The sequence below is a fragment of the Salvelinus fontinalis genome, chromosome 2, assembly GCF_029448725.1.
Source record: "Salvelinus fontinalis isolate EN_2023a chromosome 2, ASM2944872v1, whole genome shotgun sequence".
Classification (NCBI taxonomy): Eukaryota; Metazoa; Chordata; class Actinopteri; order Salmoniformes; family Salmonidae; genus Salvelinus; species Salvelinus fontinalis.
The window spans coordinates 77,887,048-77,907,030 of NC_074666.1; the positions used below are offsets into that span (position 1 = coordinate 77,887,048).

At 46.6% G+C, this 19,983-nt stretch overlaps 1 protein-coding gene across 1 annotated transcript in view; it reads left to right on the forward strand.

Annotated features, from left to right (window-relative positions):
* The first annotated feature begins 608 nt into the window (after positions 1–608).
* LOC129827494 (protein shisa-9-like) overlaps positions 609–19,983 on the forward strand; it is a 36,289-nt gene continuing 16,914 nt past the window's right edge. The window contains exons 1-2 of the mRNA XM_055888402.1: positions 609–2,856; positions 3,079–3,731. Coding sequence (XP_055744377.1) covers positions 3,190–3,731 — 542 coding nt within the window. The 5' untranslated portion in view covers positions 609–2,856; positions 3,079–3,189. The remainder of the gene's footprint in view (positions 2,857–3,078; positions 3,732–19,983) is intronic.

Sequence of the window (19,983 nt, forward strand, 5' to 3'; positions counted from 1 at the left end):
CACTCTCCATCTATTCCTACTCCTTTCCTTAATCTCCATCTCCCTCTCCTTCCCTTTCAAAGCCGCCCGCCCCTCTCCCCCTGCTCTTCAGTCCCTGTTATGTCCTCTCTCTCTCTCTCTCTCTCTCTCTCTCTCTCTCTCTCTCTCCTCTCTCTCCTCTCTCTCTCTCTCTCTCCTCTCTCTCTCTCTCTCTCCTCTCTCTCTCTCTCTCTCTCTCTCTCTCTCTCTCTCTCTCTCTCTCTCTCTCTCTCTCTCTCCTCTCTCTCTCTCTCTCTCTCTCTCCTCTCTCTCTCTCTCCTCTCTCTCTCTCTCTCTCTCTCTCTCTCTCTCTCTCTCTCTCTCTCTCTCTCTCTCTCTCTCTCTCTCTCTCCTTTGCTCACTCCCCTGCCTCTCCTCTCTCACTCCCTCAGTAAATCAAATCCTGCAGCACATGTTAGAGACATGCTCACACAAAGACCAGGGGGGTGCATAGGCATTAGCACAATCACACTCACACATGGACACATGCAGTCAGCACCACTGCACTCATCTGTTGAACCGAGGGGGGTTTAAAAAGAGAGAGGGGGGGAATGGATAGGGATAGAGGATGGAGGCAAGGTAAACAGAAAAGGTTAGATAGGAGGTAAAAATAAATGAGGGGATAAAAAAAGAAAACAGAACAGAACGAGAGAAAGGAAGAGAGATGGGGAAAGATGTAAAGAGAGAGATTTGGAAGGAGAGAGTACAAAAAACATGGGACAGCCTAGGGAGGAGGGTGTCAGTGACAGAGAGAGAGGGGGGGAGTCACCAAGAGAAGTGCGCGCATTCGCTCACGAGAGCGAGTGAGAGATAGCGAGAGAGAGAGCGAGGGAGAGAGCGTGTGAGCATTTAGTCCTGCCAGAGCACAGTAGTGCAACATCAACGGAGACGGGATAAAGAAGCTCTGAGCGAGGGACAAGGAAAACAGAGGAATACACTTCTGAAGAAAAGCATAGAGGGGATGGAATGAAAAAAAGCATCCTACTGCTGTTGGTTATCCTGTTTCATCCCATTTCTGTTGGAGATTTCCATAAGCAAAGAAACAGAGAAAACACATACATGTGATATATATTTAAAATTCCTATACATATATATCAAATTATGCCTGTTTTCACAGAAGCTGCTTTAGGGAAGGACTGTGTTGAGGTTCCTTGCATAACAATTGGAAGACTGCTCTAATGTGCAGCATTTGGTAAAACTGTTGCATATTAATGCTTTTTGCAAATGAGCGTGATAAAAGACCACAAACAACACAAACAGCTTTGCTGCAGTCCCATTTTTGAAGGCTTCTTGAAAACAGGATTTTGCATTGCCTTTTGTTGTCGCCTCTCCAGTTATTTTGCCCTTGGAACAGGCTGGGGAGTTGAGGCTTGGGTGTGTTGAATGCATGGACCGCATTCCACAGGCTCAGTAATACCTTCCTGTATTCACAGCAGTAACGCGGCAGACAGCCTGCTCTTTAGTTGTGTCTGAAAGAGGGAGAGGTAAGTGAGGAAAATAGAAGAAAGCAGAGAGCAAGAAACAACAACAAAAAAGCAGCAGAGAGGAATTATGGAGTCTTGGTAAATAAACGAAGACAAAGAAAACAAGGAAGGGACCAAAACAAATAAAGCAACTAACGATCGACTACAGTAAAGACGTGGGACACTACGCAGAAACGTAATTACCCCGCATGTTCGCTCAAAAGTCAGCTTCTCATAAATCTAGACTAGGGAGGACTGGACTAGACTCCACAGGCTGGGGGGATTTCTCAGCACGCTGCCCTTGTCATTCCCCTATCCCCTGCTTGGTAGCACTTGTGGGGTTCTAGTTGTCTGGCAGCAGAGCTGTATTGGTGACCCCATCTTTTTAGAATCCCTCTCAGGTGTGGTGTGGAGCCGATCCGACAGCACCAAGAGAAACCCACAACAACAGAGAGTGACTGGACCCCCATCCCTCTAAACCCATTAAGCCAAACTGACACTGACGGAGCGCTGTCACCTATGGATTTGAATGTGTGTGTGTGTCTGTGAGAGTGTGTGTGTGTGTGTGTGCGTGAGTGTGTGTGAGAAAGGCTGCCTTCCTCAGGTTCTGAGGACCTCTTTTAAATCTGGACTAAATCATCATTTCAGATCTCATAGGACAATATTGAAGAACTGCAGGCTGTGCTTTCGCTAGAGGGAGTGGAAACAAAAACCAACATACTTTTTTTCTGGCATAATATAATATTGAAGACCAATTGTAGAATAACATCTAACTGGAATTGCACATCTGGAAAGGAAAGGAATGAGAGCATCATGTTCCACTTAGCAAAGGGATTAAAAATGGCTACAAGAAAAATAACAAAGAATCAAATGAACATTCAGTTGGAGACCAGGCAGTTGCTCGAGGCAAGATAATCGGAGAGGGGAATATCAACAACTCCCATATTTATAGATTATGACAAGTGGGTTATCTAGAAGTTCCAGTGCTTTCCGTTTCCCCCACTTCAGCATTGATTAATGCTTGGCAGGGCAATTATCAAAATCTGTGTGTCCCTCTCCTAAATGAAGACGTTTACAGAAAGGAGCTTGGATCCTTGAGGAATCTGCTTTTCCGCTGGCGCTGTTGGGATTCCAAATCTCTCTGATTTACGGATAACACTTTCTTTATTGGGGGGAGATTTTTTTTAAATGCCACGGGCCAGTTCATTTCTGGGTGACACCTCCTAAACTGGAGGTGCTCCAGATTTCAGATCACATCTGCTATTGACATTTGGCAGAAAAGGGCGGTATTTTCGCAACACTGCCAGAACTGTGTGTCTGAGTCTGGGACTGAATCACTGGGGACTCATTCGTGAGGAGCAGGTTGAGATTCGAGGTTAGTTTGTTACACTTACTTGCTCATCCCCCTTCTTGATGGCAATTTATTACTTCACACTGAGCCCCCTGTAACTGAGTGCATTTATAACTCTCAGCAAGGTAATTGAAAGCTCTTATTCTTTCAGGCAGCTGCTATGAATATAAGCTAATCCACAAGTGTTCAACTCCTTTTCAAGTCTCTAGTGTGTGAAATACCTAAAAGGCTATTTTTCCATGTCAGTGTTTTGGGGCCAGTAAGAAGCCTGCGTTTCTGAAGTTGGTGTTTATTGGCCTGCACCAGCTTTGAGACACTTCAGCAACTGAACAGAAGCAGCATCCACAGGTATCAAACATGGCTGCCCATTCTGTGCTCATCTGCCTCGCCTTCAGCTTTCTGCTCGGCTTCACTTCACTGGGCCAGAACTCTAGAGAGACTGGGGCCGATGCCCAGGCCAACAACCAGACGGCAGCCACCTCTGATTCTCCGGAGGCTACGCTGGCCACTCCGGTGGCGGAGGACCAGACCATCCCAATGATAGGCAGCCGCTGCCGGGGCTACTATGACGTCATGGGCCAATGGGACCCACCGTTCAACTGCAACGCGGGCGTCTACCTGTTCTGCTGCGGCTCCTGCTTTTACCGCTTCTGCTGCCAGTTCAAGGTGCACAGCCTGGAGCAGGAGTCCTGCTCCAACTACGACACGCCCGTCTGGGCCAACACCGGCAAGCCGGCGGCCCCCGTCACTGAGGTGCAGGAGGAGCCCGACCGAGACCGCACCCACATGATCGTCTACATCATCTGTGGCGTGGTGGCCATCATGGTGCTGGTGGGCATCTTCACCAAGCTGGGCCTGGAGAAGAGCAGAGGTGGCCAGACAGACATGACCAACTCTAGGTAAGAGAGTAGCAGGGGTCATGGGCCAGTGGGATAGGGTGGCTGGGGGGCAGGGTGGAGGTGGTTGTGCTCTCACAAACGATAATAGGTGTGACCATGGAGTGTTTGCGTAAAGCTATTTGTGGAGAGCCCAGACTACGGCTTCTAGTACACTGTGAGATAATCGTAGCTGTGTTTTTTTGGTGGACTATTGACATGCGCTGGCTGGCGCAGTGCCAAGGGCTAATTCTAGTTCAGCGAAAGTGAAGGGAGGGCTGGGTGTGACTGGCCATACTATTGGTTGTTAAGAATGAGACAACAGGGATAGCGTTATTACAAGTCATTACCGGATCTCTCAATATGGGGGAGGGGGACTTCAACCACACCGGTATTATTATTGAGAGAAAAGAGGGCCCAGTCACACCCTCGCAGGTTTTGTTTTCTCAGAGGAGACAAGCTGCAGGGCTGAGGGGGTGAGAGAGAGAGACAGGAGCCTCCAATACCCGAGTCATCTGCTGTATTGATGAGCCCAATGACAAAGGCGGGGGGTGAATGGAAGGGCAATCCATTGGAGCGCGAGGCTGGGCAGCTGTAATTTCCCCTGATTTACCGTAGTGCGCAGGATTGTTTTTACGAGTCTCGATGAAGGCGTCCTGCCATCCTACAACAGGCGGGGAGTGGGGGGAGGGGGACAGAGAGAGGGGCAGAGGGTGGTATCTTATTGATCAGCAGGGAGAAACCCAATCAGGTCAGTCAGCCAGTTGTCCCAGTCACTGGGCCCATTGATTCACTGAGACCCCAATTTCAAGGTTGTGGGCGGCTAAAACACGCACACAAACATTGCAGGTGCCTGGGGATAGTTTTAATTACGTTACTTGAACAATAACATACTTTAATAAACTATGACTTTCCAAAGTGTTTTAGCTTTTCCTGAATGTATCTCTTGAGCCTAAGTTGAAGAGAATAGATTGATATGATTTGAAATCAGAAAGGGTAGGATCATTAGTATGAGAAAAGTAATCAAATGTTTTCATGAACATGAAACAGGGCCTTTAGATCTGTGATATATTAGAGGGAAGGAGACTGTGGGAAAATGACATTCAAGGCCAATCTCTTTAGTTGTGCTGTGTGGCTTATCACAGGGCTACTGTATCTGGAATCTGCTTCTCACTGTGTGTGTGTGTGTGTGTGTGTGTGTGTGTGTGTGTGTGTGTGTGTGTGTGTGTGTGTGTGTGTGTGTGTGTGTGTGTGTGTGTGTGTGTGTGTGTGTGTGTGTGTGTGTGTGCATCCTGCGGTAAAGCTTTCTTACAGTGTAACAGAATATGTCTGGTGTTATGTTGTGCATTCAAGGAGTAATTGATTTATTCATTCAAAATGCCTTTCAACAGCTGAATGTTATTGAATGCTGTATACTATAGCACAGTATGGATGGAAGTTAGAGTAAGATGAGCACACTTTTTAATAACAGCTTTCTGTTATCAGATATTCTATTGTTAAATATGTAGTAAACTACCTGTGAAATTGATAATTCAAACTTTCTAAATTGGACATGTCACAACTATGAAATAACACATATGGAATCATGTAGTAACAAAAAAGTGTTAATCAAATCGAAATATATTTGAGATTTGAGATTCTTCAAAGTAGCCACCCTTTGCCTCGATGACAGCTTTGCACACTCTTGTATTCTCTCAAATAGCTTCACCTGGAATGCTTTTCCAACAGTCTTGAAGGAGTTCCCACATATGCTGAGAACTTGTTGGCTGCTTTTCCTCCACTCTGTGGTTCAACTCATCCCAAATCATCTCAATTGGATTGAGGTCGGGTGATTGTGGAGGCCAGGTCATCTGATGCAGCACTCCATCACTCTCCTTCTTGGTCAAATAGCCCATACACAGCCTTGAGGTGTGTTGGATCATTGTCCTGTTGAAAAACAAATGATAGTCCCACTAAGCCCAAACCAGATGGGATGCCGTATCGCTGCAGAATGCTGTGGTAGCCATGCTGGTCAAGTCTGCCTTGAATTCTAAATAAATCACTGACAGTGTCACCAGCAAAGAACCATTACACCACCTCCTCCATGCTTCACAGCGGGAACCACAAATGCGGAGATCATCCATTCACCTACCCTGCGTCTCACAAAGACACGGTGATTGGAACCCAAAATCTCCAATTTGGACTCATCATACCAAGGACCGATTTCCACCAGTCTAATGTCCATTGCTCGTGTTTCTTGTCCCAAGCAAGTCTCTTCTTATTATTGGTGTCCTTTAGTAGTGGTTTCTTTGCAGCAATTTGACCATGAAGCCTGATTCAAGCAGTCTCCTCTGAACAGTTGATGTTGAGATGTGTCTGTTACTTGAACTCTGTGAAGCATTTATTTTGGCTGCAATTTCTGAGGCTAGTAACTACTGAACTTATCGTCTGCAGCAGAGGTAACTCTGGGTCTTCCCTTCCTGTGGCAGTCCTCATGAGAACAGTTTCATCATGGCACTTGATGGTTTTTGCAATTGCACTTGAAGAAACTTATCAAACTTCTTGACATATTTCGCATTGACTGACCTTCATTTCTTAAAGTAATGATGGACTGTCATTTCTCTTTGCTTTTTTGAGCTGTTCTTGCCATAATATGGACTTGCCATAATATGGTCTATCTTCTGTATACCAACCCTACCTTGTCACAACACAACTGATTGGCTCAAACGCATTACGAAGGAAAGAAATTCCATAACTTAACTTTTAACAAGGCTCACCTGTTAATTGAAATACATTCCAGGTGACTACCTCATGAACTGGTTGAGAGAATTCCAAGAGAGAAACACATCGGCTGGTGTGTTTACGGACATATTCAATCAATCCTTATCCCAGTCTGCTGTTCCCACATGCTTCAAGAAGGCCACCATTGTTCCTGTTCCCAAGAAAGCTAAGTTATCTGAGCTAAATGACTACCGCCCCGTAGCACTCACTTCCGTCATCATGAAGTGCTTTGAGAGACTAGTCAAGGACCATATCACCTCCACACTACCTGACACCCTAGACCCACTCCAATTTGCTTACCGTCCCAATAGGTCCACAGACGACGCAATCGCAACCACACTGCACACTGCCCTAACCCATCTGGACAAGAGGAATACCTATGTAAGAATGCTGTTCATCAACTACAGCTCAGCATTTAACACCATAGTACCCTCCAAACTCGTCATCAAGCTCGAGACCCTGGGTCTCGACCCCGCCCTGTGCAACTGGGTACTGGACTTCCTGACGGGCCACCCCCAGGTGGTGAGGGTAGGTAACAAAATCTCCACCCCGCTGATCCTCAACACTGGGGCCCCACAAGGGTGCATTCTGAGCCCTCTCCTGTACTCCCTGTTCACCCACGACTGCGTGGCCATGCACTCCTCCAACTTAATCATCAAGTTTGCGGACGATACTACAGTGGTAGGCTTGACTACCAACAACGACGAGACGGCCTACAGGGAGGAGGTGAGGGCCCTTGGAGTGTGGTGTCAGGAAAATAACCTGACACTCAACGTCAATAAAACAAAGGAGATGATTGTGGACTTCAGGAAACAGCAGAGGGAGCACCACCCTATCCACATCGATGGGACAGTAGTGGAGAGGGTAGTAAGTTTTAAGTTCCTCGGCGTACACATCACGGACAAACTGAATTGGTCCACCCACACAGACAACGTTGTGAAGAAGGCGCAGCAGTGCCTCTTCAACCTCAGTAGGCTGAAGAAATTTGGCTTGTCACCAAAAGCACTCACAAACTTCTACAGATGCACAATCGAGAGCAACCTGTCGGGCTGTATCACCGCCTGGTACGGCAACTGCTCCGCCCACAACCGGAAGGCTCTCCAGAGGGTAGTGAGGTCTGCACAACGCATCACTGGGGGCAAACTACCTGCCCTTCAGGACACCTACACCACCCAATGTCACAGGAAGGCCATAAAGATCATCAAGGACAACAACCACCCGAGCCACTGCCTGTTCACCCCGCTATCATCCAGAAGGCGAGGTCAGTACAGGTGCATCAAAGCAGGGACCGAGAGACTGAAAAACAGCTTCTATCTCAAGGCCATCAGACTGTTAAACAGCCACCACTAACATTGAGTGGCTGCTGCCAACATACTGACTCATCTCCAGCTCACTTTAATAATGGAAATTGATGGGAATTGATCAAAAATGTATCACTAGCCACTTTAAACAATGCCACTTAATATAATGTATATGTATATACTGTACTCTATATTATCTACTGCATCTTGCCATCTTTATGTAATACATGTATCACTAGCCACTTTAAACTATGCCACTTTTATGTTTACATACCCTATATTACTCATCTCATATGTATAGACTGTACACTATACCATCTACTGCATCTTGCCTATGCCGTTCTGTACCATCACTTATTCATACATCTTTATGTACATGTTCTTTATCCCTTTACACTTGTGTGTATAAGGTAGTAGTTGTGGAATTGTTAGGTTAGATTACTCGTTGGTTATTACTGCATTGTCAGAACTAGAAGCACAAGCATTTCGCTACACTCACATTAACATCTGCTAACCATGTGTATGTGACCAATAGAATTTGATTTGATTTAGATTTGATTTGAGAATGCCAAGAGTGTGCAAAGCTGTCATCAAGGCAAAGGGTGGCTACTTTGAAGAATCTCAAATATGAAATACATTTTGATTTGTTTAACACTTTTTTGGTTACTATATGATTCCATATGTGTTATTTCATAGTTTTGATGTCTTCCCTATTATTCTACTATGTAGAAAATAGTAAAAATAAAGAAAAACCCTTGAATGAGTAGGTGTGTCCAAACTTTTCACTGATACTGTACTTGTGTGAGATACTGCTCAGCTTGGGAGAGTTTACCATCACTGTACCACTGCTTGCTTTGATTACAAGACACAGTTCCCATCATACCCTCAGCAGTTTAATGACCATTTTTATTCAAACCTCTTGCGTTTGAACCGCAGCCCAGGCCTCTGTGCAACCTTGTTCCCCTGTACCACGGTTCCCCTGTACCACGGTTCCCCTGTACCACGGTTCCCCTGTACCACGGTTCCCCTGTACCACGGTTCCCCTGTACCACGGTTCCCCTGTACCACGGTTCCCAAGAGGGTACATGTGTTTGTTTGCCCCACCACAGCTAGCCTCATAGTCTTCAGCACACATTGAGTGAAATGCAGCACAGAGCTATAAAACATGCATCATGTCCTTTAATGCGCTGATTCCGTCTCGGGTAGAGAATTATTAATGTGCCAAGCCAACTTCAACTTAGCTAATCTCGTGCATGGCTTAGTCTGATGTGGATGAGCGGGGAGAGAGTGCTTTGCGTTTCCCTCCAGATTCAGATATCGAACTGGAGGGGATTTATGGCCCACACCATTAGCTCCTGACGTTTATAGCAGGTTGCTCATGTATGTGCAGCACAGCAGGCTTAGTCCCTCATCGAGGACAAAACATTTCATAGTTTGAAGGGTGAAATATTTCAGCTTTGTCTCAGCTTTAAAAAAATATATTTCATGTTCTGTGTGCTTACAAGATGCTTTTACTTATCAGTAAGTGGCTCACCTGTTTAAATCCTTCACATAGGCTATTCCATTAATGCGGCTGGATGTTCATTTTGAGCAATTCAGCTGAAGTGTTATCCTCAAGGGCACGGCAGCAGCCTGACCCACCCAGAATCTTAACAGCCAATACTTAGAATACTATTCTAACAATTTCCACCACTGCTCTTGATCATTCATAGCCAATGATTGCCTGGCTACCCATCCACATCGCTCCGCCCAACGGATGTTTCTTCTCCACAATGAGTCTGGATTTGCCTCCCTCCCCGCCGATTTCTAGAATGCAAAACAATTCTGACCGCTTTCATTGGTCCCAGACAGCGGTGGGTTGGGCCAGAGCCGGCCTACATGATGACATTATCAAATTTGACACTCTGATTGGTTAGACCCGTTAGAGACGATCCAATCGCTGATGAATTTGTTTTGTACAAGGCCCTTCATTTTGAAGTCACACAAATGACTTTAGGATGGAGGTTTTAAACTGAATGTATGTAGTGATCGATAGAGCAGTGGAATTAAATTCATGGTGAGTCATCAGGCAAAACCAATGCCAGCTTTGAAGAACAGAAAAAAATATGCAAATATTTGAAAACAGATTTTTTTTATGTGTGGTTGCCTTCACAAATTAAAAGGGCAACAATTGATGTGAAGTATATTCCTACAGTATAGTCTTTAACAGGGGATTTAACATTATGAATATCGTCACCTCTTTCTCCACAGAGGTCCCTGATGCATATGTAAAACAACATTCTATGCCCTATTATTTTCCACTACGCAACACAAAAACCAAAATAAACACTTTGATGCTTTCTTGAACAACAAAATAACCTCCCTCCCGCAGTGCAGAGTCAGACCAGATTATTTATCTTATGAGCCCACACATTCGGTGTAGCTGAGCGAAGAAAGAATCAAACTTTATCCAATTAATAATGCAAGGGCGCTTGTATGGAGCCATGCGTCGTCTCCGGCTGGCCTTGTTGTCCCTTGGGACTGAGGCCACTGTCCGTCACTTCATGTCAGTCACTGCGCACTGAGTGTACTTTGGTGTTCGATACCGCTCTATTGGAAAATATGAGACCTTAGACAGTGTTTCACTGACAGCCAGGAGCTCGTCTGATTTGTGGATCTACTCAGTGAGCAACAGCAAACCAACAGAGACAGTGAGGGGTTGAAATATTTTTTCCTGGGGACAAACACTGCCATCCATCTTTTGAGGCTTGAACACAGAAACTCTACAGAGGAATACATACGAGGGCACAGCCATTATGGCTCTGGTGTGGACACTGTACTCAGAGATGCCAACAGGTGAACGACTTAAGGCTTGAGTGAAAAAACTGGTTCCAGTGTAGAGCAGTCATGCACAGCCTTCTATTTACTCTCTGTGGACACCCACCTGCTCACACATGCACACTCTGTAACGGTCCTGACCCGTTTTATGTTGTTTTTGTATGTGTTTATGGTCAGGGCATGTGTTTTGGGTGGGCAGTCTATGTTATCTGTTTCTATGTTGGTTTTGGTTGCCTGGTATGGCTCTTAATTAGAGGCAGGTGTTTTGCGTTTTCCTCTAATTAAGAGTCATATTTAGGTAGGGTGTTCTCACTGTTTGTTTGTGGGTGAGTGTCTTCCGTATCTGTGTTATGTTTTGCACCATACGGGACTGTTCGGTTGTTCGTTCGTTTATTTTGATGTAGTCTGGTTCCTGTTCATTGCGTTCTTCACGTTATATGTAAGTTCGTCGTTCAGGTCTGTCTGCATCGTTTATTTGTTTTGTTTGTTTATGGAAGTTTAGTTTGTTTTTCCGTCGTGTTCAATAAATTATGTCATTTCACTACGCTGCGCCTTGGTTCGATCACTGCTCCTCCTCGTCTGATGAAGAGGAGGAGGATTGTCGTTACAGAATCACCCACCACGCTAAGACCAAGCGGCAAGGGAATGCTCAACAGAGCAACAAGGACTCCTGGACTTGGGAGGAGATCCTGGATGGTAGAGGACCTTGGGCTCAGCCAGGAGAATATCGCCGTCCCAAGGAGGAGTTGGAAGCAGCGAAGGCTGAGAGGCGCTGGTATGAGGAGGCAGCGCGGCGACGCGGTTGGGAGCCCGTGAGTCAGACCCAAAAATTTCTTGGGGGGGGGGCACACGAGGAGTGTGGCAAAGCCGGGTAGGATACCCGAGCCAACTCCCCGTGCTTACCGTGGAGGTAGAAGGCGTCGTACTGGTAAGACACCGTGTTATGCGGTAAAGCGCACGGTGTCCCCAGTACGCGTGCTTAGCCCAGTGCGGGCTATTCCACCTTGCCGCACTGGGAGGGCTAGGTTGGGCATCGAGCCGGATGTCATGAAGCCGGCCCAACGTATCTGGCCTCCAGTACGTCTCCTCGGGCCGGCGTACATGGCACCAGCCTTACAGGTGGTGTCCCCGGTTCGCCTGCATAGCCCAGTGCGGGCTATTCCACCTCGCCGCACTGGCAGGGCTACGGGGACCATTCAACCTGGTAGGGTTGGGGAGGATCGGTGCTCAAGAGCACGTGTCCTCCTTCACGGTCCGGTAGACCCGGTGCCACCTCCATGTACCAGTCCTCCGGTGGCAGCCCCCCGTACCAGGCTGTCTCTCCGGGTTCTCTCTCCAGCTGTTTCCTCCTCTCCAGCGCAGCCAGTGCCTAGACCACGCACCAGGCTGTCTCTCCTTCTCCTTCCTACAGAGCCGTCCTGCCATGACCAGCCAGAGCCGTCCTGCCATGACCTGCCAGAGCCGTCCAGCCGGGGCCTGCCAGAGCCGTCCAGCCGGGACCTGCCAGAGCCGTCCAGCCGGGACCTGCCAGAGTCCGTCCAGCCGGGACCTGCCAGAGTCCGTCCAGCCGGGACCTGCCAGAGTCCGTCCAGCCGGGACCTGCCAGAGTCCGTCCAGCCGGGACCTGCCAGAGTCCGTCCAGCCGGGACCTGCCAGAGTCCGTCCAGCCGGGACCTGCCAGAGTCCGTCCAGCCGGGACCTGCCAGAGTCCGTCCACCCGGGACCTGCCAGAGTCCGTCCAGCCGGGACCTGCCAGAGTCCGTCCAGCCGGGACCTGCCAGAGTCCGTCCAGCCGGGACCTGCCAGAGTCCGTCCAGCCGGGACCTGCCAGAGTCCGTCCAGCCGGGACCTGCCAGAGTCCGTCCAGCCGGGACCTGCCAGAGTCCGTCCAGCCGGGACCTGCCAGAGTCCGTCCAGCCGGGACCTGCCAGAGTCCGTCCAGCCGGGACCTGCCAGAGTCCCTCAGCCGGGACCTGCCAGAGTCCCTCAGCCGGGATCTGCCAGAGTATCACAGCCGGGACCTGCCCCTTGTCCCGGTGCTGCCCCTTGTCCCGGTGCTGCCCCTTGTCCCGGTGCTGCCCCTTGTCCCGGTGCTACCCCTTGTCCCGGTGCTGCCCCTTGTCCCGGTGCTGCCTCTTCTCCCGGTGCCAGCCGTTTATTTAGGGGATGTTAGTTTTAGGGTGGTCATTGGAAGGGGAAGACAGAAGCGGGGAGTGACTATGGTGGTGTGGGGACAGCGTCCAGAGCCTGAGCCACCACCGTGGTCAACTGCCCACCCAGACCCTCCCCTGGACTTTGTGCTGGTGCGCCCGGCGTTCGCACCTTGAGGGGGGGGTTCTGTAACGGTCCTGACCCGTTTTATGTTGTTTTTGTATGTGTTTATGGTCAGGGCATGTGTTTTGGGTGGGCAGTCTATGTTATCTGTTTCTATGTTGGTTTTGGTTGCCTGGTATGGCTCTTAATTAGAGGCAGGTGTTTTGCGTTTTCCTCTAATTAAGAGTCATATTTAGGTAGGGTGTTCTCACTGTTTGTTTGTGGGTGAGTGTCTTCCGTATCTGTGTTATGTTTTGCACCATACGGGACTGTTCGGTTGTTCGTTCGTTTATTTTGATGTAGTCTGTTTCCTGTCCGTAAGTGTTACGTTTAGTTATGTAAGTTTATGTTCAGGTTTCGTCTACTTCGTTTTCTTGTTTTGTATTTTTGAAAGTGTTTTGTTTTTTCGTGTTGCCATCATCGGTTTTCAAATAAATAGATGGCTTATTTCCCTAATGCTGCATTTTGGTCTGATGATTCTCCTCTCCTCGTCCGAGGATGAGGAGAACGACAGCCTTTACACACACGTACACAAAAACACACGTGTTCATTATAAGTGATTCTGTGTGCACTTCACGCAAACATTGGCAATGCACCACTTACATAAATACACCAGCCGTACACCTATGAAGAAAGACAGGGTTGCTAATATGTATCAGGGCTCAACGCTTGTCCTATACAAAACGTTAAGAACGCCTTCCTAATACTGGGTTGCCCCCTTTTGCCCTCAGAACAGACTCAATTCGTCAGGGCATGGACTCTACAAGGTGTCGAAAGCATGCCCATGATGTCCTTTGGATGATGGACCATTATTGATAAACACAGGAAACTGTTGAGCGTGAAAAAGCCAGCAGGATTGCAGTTCTTGACACAAACCGGTATGCCTGGCACCTACTACCATACCTCATTCTAAGGCACTTAAATCTTTTGTCTTTCCCATTCACCTTCTGAATGGTACATGTTGAATTGTATTTAACAAGTGACATCAATAAAGGATCATAGCTTTCACCTAGATTCACCTGGTCAGTTTATTTCATGGAAAGTTCAGGTATTCTTAATGTTTTGTATACTCAGTGTAGATAAGTTGTCCAAATGGACAAAATCAATGAATTACTCCAATTAGAATTGGATAAGAGGCCAACATTGGAATAATATTCAAATATTTTTTTCATGTTCTAGGGAGTTTTTCTCAAAAACCCAACATTAGCCCAAATTTTGTCAGAGGTACAACATGACAAATATTTTGTGAGATAATTAACTTGCTATCTGTAATATCGTATAGCTTTGGAATTGTGATATTATGTACTTTCGAGGAAAATAGGCACGTCGACATTTACACTGACTTTGAGAAGGGATTGCGCGGCGATTAGCTTAGCAGCATGACAACGTGAATGCGATTGGTCGACAATCTGCTGTGTGGGGCGCTATACATTGGATTCCTATCTCCTTTCTATGCACCCTAGACTAAAGAGGCAGACAATTAGGAAAAATGTGCTAGACCCTAAATTACTAATTTCTCGAGGTAGGAATATCGCAAAAATATGATCAATGACTTATTCAAGAGAAGACTTCCTCCCGAGTTATGATATTGGCCAGCATTGAAATCTGACATGTATGATAGATGTTTTCACGATCTAAAACTCGTATTCCTATTAAATTCCAGTGTAGTGAGAGAGACTTTATCACAGTGCTATGTCATAACGGACAGATTCCTGCATGCTTGAACGCCAACACACATGAAAACATGAAATGACCCAGGAAATCGATGGAAAATCGCTCAGAGACTAAAAAAAACAATATAATATCCAAAATGGGTGAACCTTTCCTTTAAGGGGGGCATTTTCCCCCAAGCTACCCTAACCCATGCTAGTTGATGCATCTTCAGAGCTCCTCTCTTTCTTCATTTCTAATGGATATTTTCATCTCTGTCACATGCGCTTTTGAGAACAGTGTTTTCCTGGTTGCATTTTGGAACATTCACACGTAGCCTAGTCATGTGCTCATTGTTGAGCTTATAAAATGAAGAAATGCAACTTTATCAACATTTTAAGCTAAACGGTCTGATCTGTTGCATCAGCCTCATTGATTTTTTACATTTCTTAATGTGCAGTGGTTGTATGAATTTTGGATCTGTCACCCCAAAACTGTCCCAGAGTCTGAACCGTAGACATATTTCTATTGTCCAGGGATGACGGGATGCCCTTAATTTTGAGCCCTGGTTGTAATTGTAATGTTGCAATATTTTATAGGCTTCCAAGTGTGGCCAACCATCCTCCAGGAGAGCCTTAAAGGGGCAGTGTTGTATTTTGAGACAGGCTTCAACATGCAAAGAAGCCAAAAAGCAGTGTAGCCTACATTTTTGTCTGATTCTCTATGGTAAGGAAGATAGCAAAGCATTTTATTTTGTAAAGTGGTTCCTAGCATCATACAATGGTGTTCAAATGGTGTTAGACCATTTTCTTTTACTTGACCTTTGAACAAGTTAAAAATCTGTCCTACTAAAAAATGTCATGTCAAGCCCTGATGTATGCACACAAACTCATATGCCTGCACACACACGCACGCACACACACACACACACACACACACACACACACACACACACACACACACACACACACACACACACACACACACACACACACACACACACACACACACACACACACACACACACACACACCACACACACACGAACACACACACACACACACGAACACACACACACACACACACACACTGATAAAAAACCTTTGACAGCAGGTGGTCCCCAGGCTTTTCCTTTAGCCTTTTCTGGTATATCACTCCACACTTCAAATTGTCCTGTCCCTTCACTCCCTTCATCCAATGTCTCTATCCTTTACTCTCCCACCCCTTTCTGGTGGCCCCCTGTGCGCTGTCTGTCGCTCCAGATCAGGTCGGGGGAGCGGTCCATAAAGCAGTCAGGAGAGATGGGAGAGGCTGCTGCTCCAAAGTGGATTTTGCATTAGGTGTGTCCTGGATACGGTGGGACTGGGACCACCTCCAGGGTGTAGGTAATGAGTGCAGGCAGGGACGCTCAGATGTGCTATGTGCACGGCATTAGTTACAGTCTTTTCCACACATACACACACGCGTGCGCACATGAACATATAATATATAAACAAAATGTGTTATAGTCCAATAAAACCAAACTCAAACTGTCTGCTAGCACTAATAAGCCCTAGAATACCTAGACACCACAGGAGGGTGGTGGCACCTTAATTGAGGAGAACAGGCTCGTGGTAATGACTGGAGTGGAATAGGTGGAATGGTATCATTCCATTTGCTCCGTTCCGGACCTTTATTACGAGCTGTTCTCCTCTCAGCAGCCTCCACTGTTAGACACTGTTGAATGCTCCCAGTTTTACTACACCAAGATTTTATACAGAAACAACCCCAGAACGTTTTATCTTACAACCACACATCCCAGGCTTTGTGGGAGTGACATCACGTAGAAGGCCACACCACACCCCAGTGCAGAGCTTCACAGTGAGAGCTGCAGAATACTGAGGACCGCAGCTCAATTGTTGCTGCATTATCCCAAAGCTACCTCTCACACACATTATCCTAAAGGCAAACTAACACAGCATAGATATCGGCACCAACAAGACATGACATTTACTAAAACTGTACTACAACGTGGTTTTGACTTGAATTTGAAGGTCAGTGGATAACTCTTGATAGTAGGCTTTATGTTTACGTAACTAGAGACTATTCTGCTAAAATACTGTATTTTTCGTTGTGAGACAAGCCGTTTGAGTAGATGGGACATGTTCATAGTAACACATAACACTACAGTAATAATTCAGTGTAGGCTTTGCAAATAGTGAGGACTACAAACTGCCACTATGTGTGTGTATGTGTGTGTGTGTGTGTGTGTGTGTGTAGAGAGTGCATATGATTGTGTATACCAGCGGCTGGGACATGCAGTACAGCCCGGGTCCTGTTTTCACTCGACTGGGCCGGGTAATGGGCAAGACCAGGGAGGATTGACACAGTGCCCAAGCCACAGTGACAGAACATCAACAGCTAACTTGTAGCGATTTGTTGGAGCGGACTCAGTACCAAGCACTATCGGAGCCTCAGTCTTTATCTGACCAGCAAACCCCAAACCCATCAGTTTACCCTCCGATCCATCCTCAACCCTCTCTCCATCCTCTCAGTAATCACCTAGGCCCTTATCGTTCACACCATCGGCTAGAGCCTAAAAAACACAGCAGACACAAGAAAAAACAAGAGCGAGATGAGTATCAGTGAAACTCTGCTCGGGCCTCGAGGGGGAACCGGGCAAAGCAGCGTGCTTCTTTATTTTCCTTTCATCTATTTCTCCCTCCCTCCCTCCCTTCCCCTCGTTCCCCCTCGTTCCCTCCGCTCCTCCACTGCTCATTCATCCTGAACTCTTCGGTGGTGTTAGGGACAGCAGTGTGACTGAAGGCCTTTGTGAGACCAAATGCCGTGTAAATGGTTGCAGTGACAGACCCGTTAGGGTTAATTTGCTGTGGTGGAGGGAGACCAGAGACTGACTGACCCCACTGCAGGGAATAACGACCCCGGGGTAGGACCGGCCATGGCTAGATCTGTACACTGGTACTGATTTATCTTTTGTCCATTGTACCGTGTTCTCATTTTAAGCTAAATGTACAGAATGAAAGAAGAGCATGGGCTGTAAAGCACACATTGAGAAATATTAGGTTTCAATATATAGGCTTCAACAAAATCTCTCTTTCAAGGCCTAAAGCCTCACCTGAATGTGGATGTCCACTCTCAAAAGGCCTTGAAGAGTAATGCCCGTCTGTCTGGTATAATCACCCCGGCAGTTTCTCACTTTTTTGCTGGAAAGCTGTAGTCATTCATCTTGACTGGGCTAGATTTCCCTCACGATCTCACTCCGATGTTTGCTGAGGCTTTGGTGCACTGTGATTGATGGCCAGGCAAACCCACGGCTGGTGCAGACAACCCCGGTAATTATAGTCTCTCCAGCCGGTCTGGAGACGCTCCCAGAGACGGCCCCTTGTCACCCAGGGGGCACTTATGCTTGAGGTAGGTTATATCTCTAATATCTCCTATATCAAAGGGAGGAGGTCTGGACAATCAAGCGTTAGCATGGAGGATCCAAGTAGTTAAAAATAGCACTCAGTTCCATCCAATGGTGTATCTTATGAGATCTGAATGGCGGGCGGAGGCATCTGTTTCTGTGGATTCAGTTTAAAAGGAACTTGATACACTTCTTAGAGCTTCAATGTAGTTAAGGGGTCAAAACACCATCTCTCTGATCTTAATCACTCTTTCATCTGTTTCAAGGCTCTTAATGACGATTAAGACTTCCTTAGTGTGATAATGATTAAATGCACTGTACACCACTGCACCTAAATCCTTAAGCACCTCCTCAATAGTGATGCACAGGTCAACTCACAACCACAGGGCCCATGGGTTTCAGCAGCGTTCAGGAATGTATTTTTAATCAAGTTTTATATTCTAATACATCTGCAAGATATTTACTAGAAGTACATCCCTTTTCACCTTAATGATTTGTCATTATGATACTAACTCTACTACCTCGACTCTTTTAATTCAAAATACCATGTAAACACTGCCCTTCACACGCCATAAACAATACTGCTTTCCTACTCCGGAAGTGCATTGTACATTGTACACACAGTGGCGTTCAGCAAAAGTGGTACTGTCAATACTGTTATGCATACTAATTACTCTGCGGCCATATCAATGTAGCCAATGACACAGTGTCACAATGACGCAACAGTCAGATCAGTGACAGAGGGTTCCCACACTGATAGCTACTGTATGTGTATGAGTGTGTGTGTGAGAGAGAGAGAGAGAGAGAGAGAGAGAGAGAGAGAGAGAGAGAGAGAGAGAGAGAGAGAGAGAGAGAGAGAGAGAGAGAGAGAGAGAGAGAGAGAGAGAGAGAGAGAGAGAGAGAGAAAGAAAGAGAACGAGAGAGAGAAAGAGAAAGAAAAAGAGAGACAATGTGCCCTTGAGCTAGACACAGGACACAATACAATACTCCCATTGTCCCAATGAAAAATAAGAAGTCAATGATAAGTGACATGAAAACTGAGATTCTGCATGTGGAGTACAACGACACCAACGACCCCATGGGGTTGTGCATATGCTGCTGTTTGATCCTTAAATGGAAGAGCACATAGAGATACTGTGTTACATAACATGGGACTTGGCTTCAGTGAGAAGAAGAGAGAGGACCATCGGAGAGATGAGAGAACTTTTAATTTGATCACTCTGTTGCAGGAGAACATGTCAAACTTGTAGTGTATTTGATGTTTAAAAAGGCTTCTGAAGTTTGTAATTTCCACTTTGAAATTTCAGACTTGGTTCTCTCCTTAAGAAAAATGTATTGACCTCTACAAAATGTCCATTCATTATAATCCACATAATACTTCACATTTCCTGTTAGTGCAGGATTGTTTTCCTGCTGTAGCAAACTGGCTCAAATTAAGATCCTACATCTGTATAAGAGATCAAGCCCAGAGGACACCTCCTCCCTCTCCTCCTCCTCCTCTTCCTCCCTCTCTTTGGCAGAGCTGAAGCACATGTTTTTGATTACCAAAGAGGAGTTGTGCGTCTTGTGTCCTTTGCTGCCGGCTCGCAATGTGACTAACCCCCTTCTCTCCTCCACTGACCTCACCCCCTCCTTCCCTCACCCCCTTTCTACCCACATCCCCCTTACGTTCACAAAGCATCAAAAAGAATGTGAGTCACCCTGACATGTGTTGCGGGCATTCGCATTCGGAGCACATAGATCTGCCCTCCGCTGAAAATATAATGATAAACCATGAGAAGGACTGCTCTGTCTCTTTCTCTGGCAGTGGGAGACTTTTCAAAAAAGCCCTCTGTCTTCCACACCACCCTATTCACACACGTCTGAGAGCCGTCCTCTTCTAGATGCAGCAGCCTTCAATTCAAAAGCAATCCTCGGTTTTTGGCAGGTGCAAAGACTGTACAAGTCTGTACAGAAACAGGAAGTGTCTGTTGTGTGTCTCGACAGACATTATCGTTTTCTTCTCTCATCCCAGTGCATTCCATCTGCT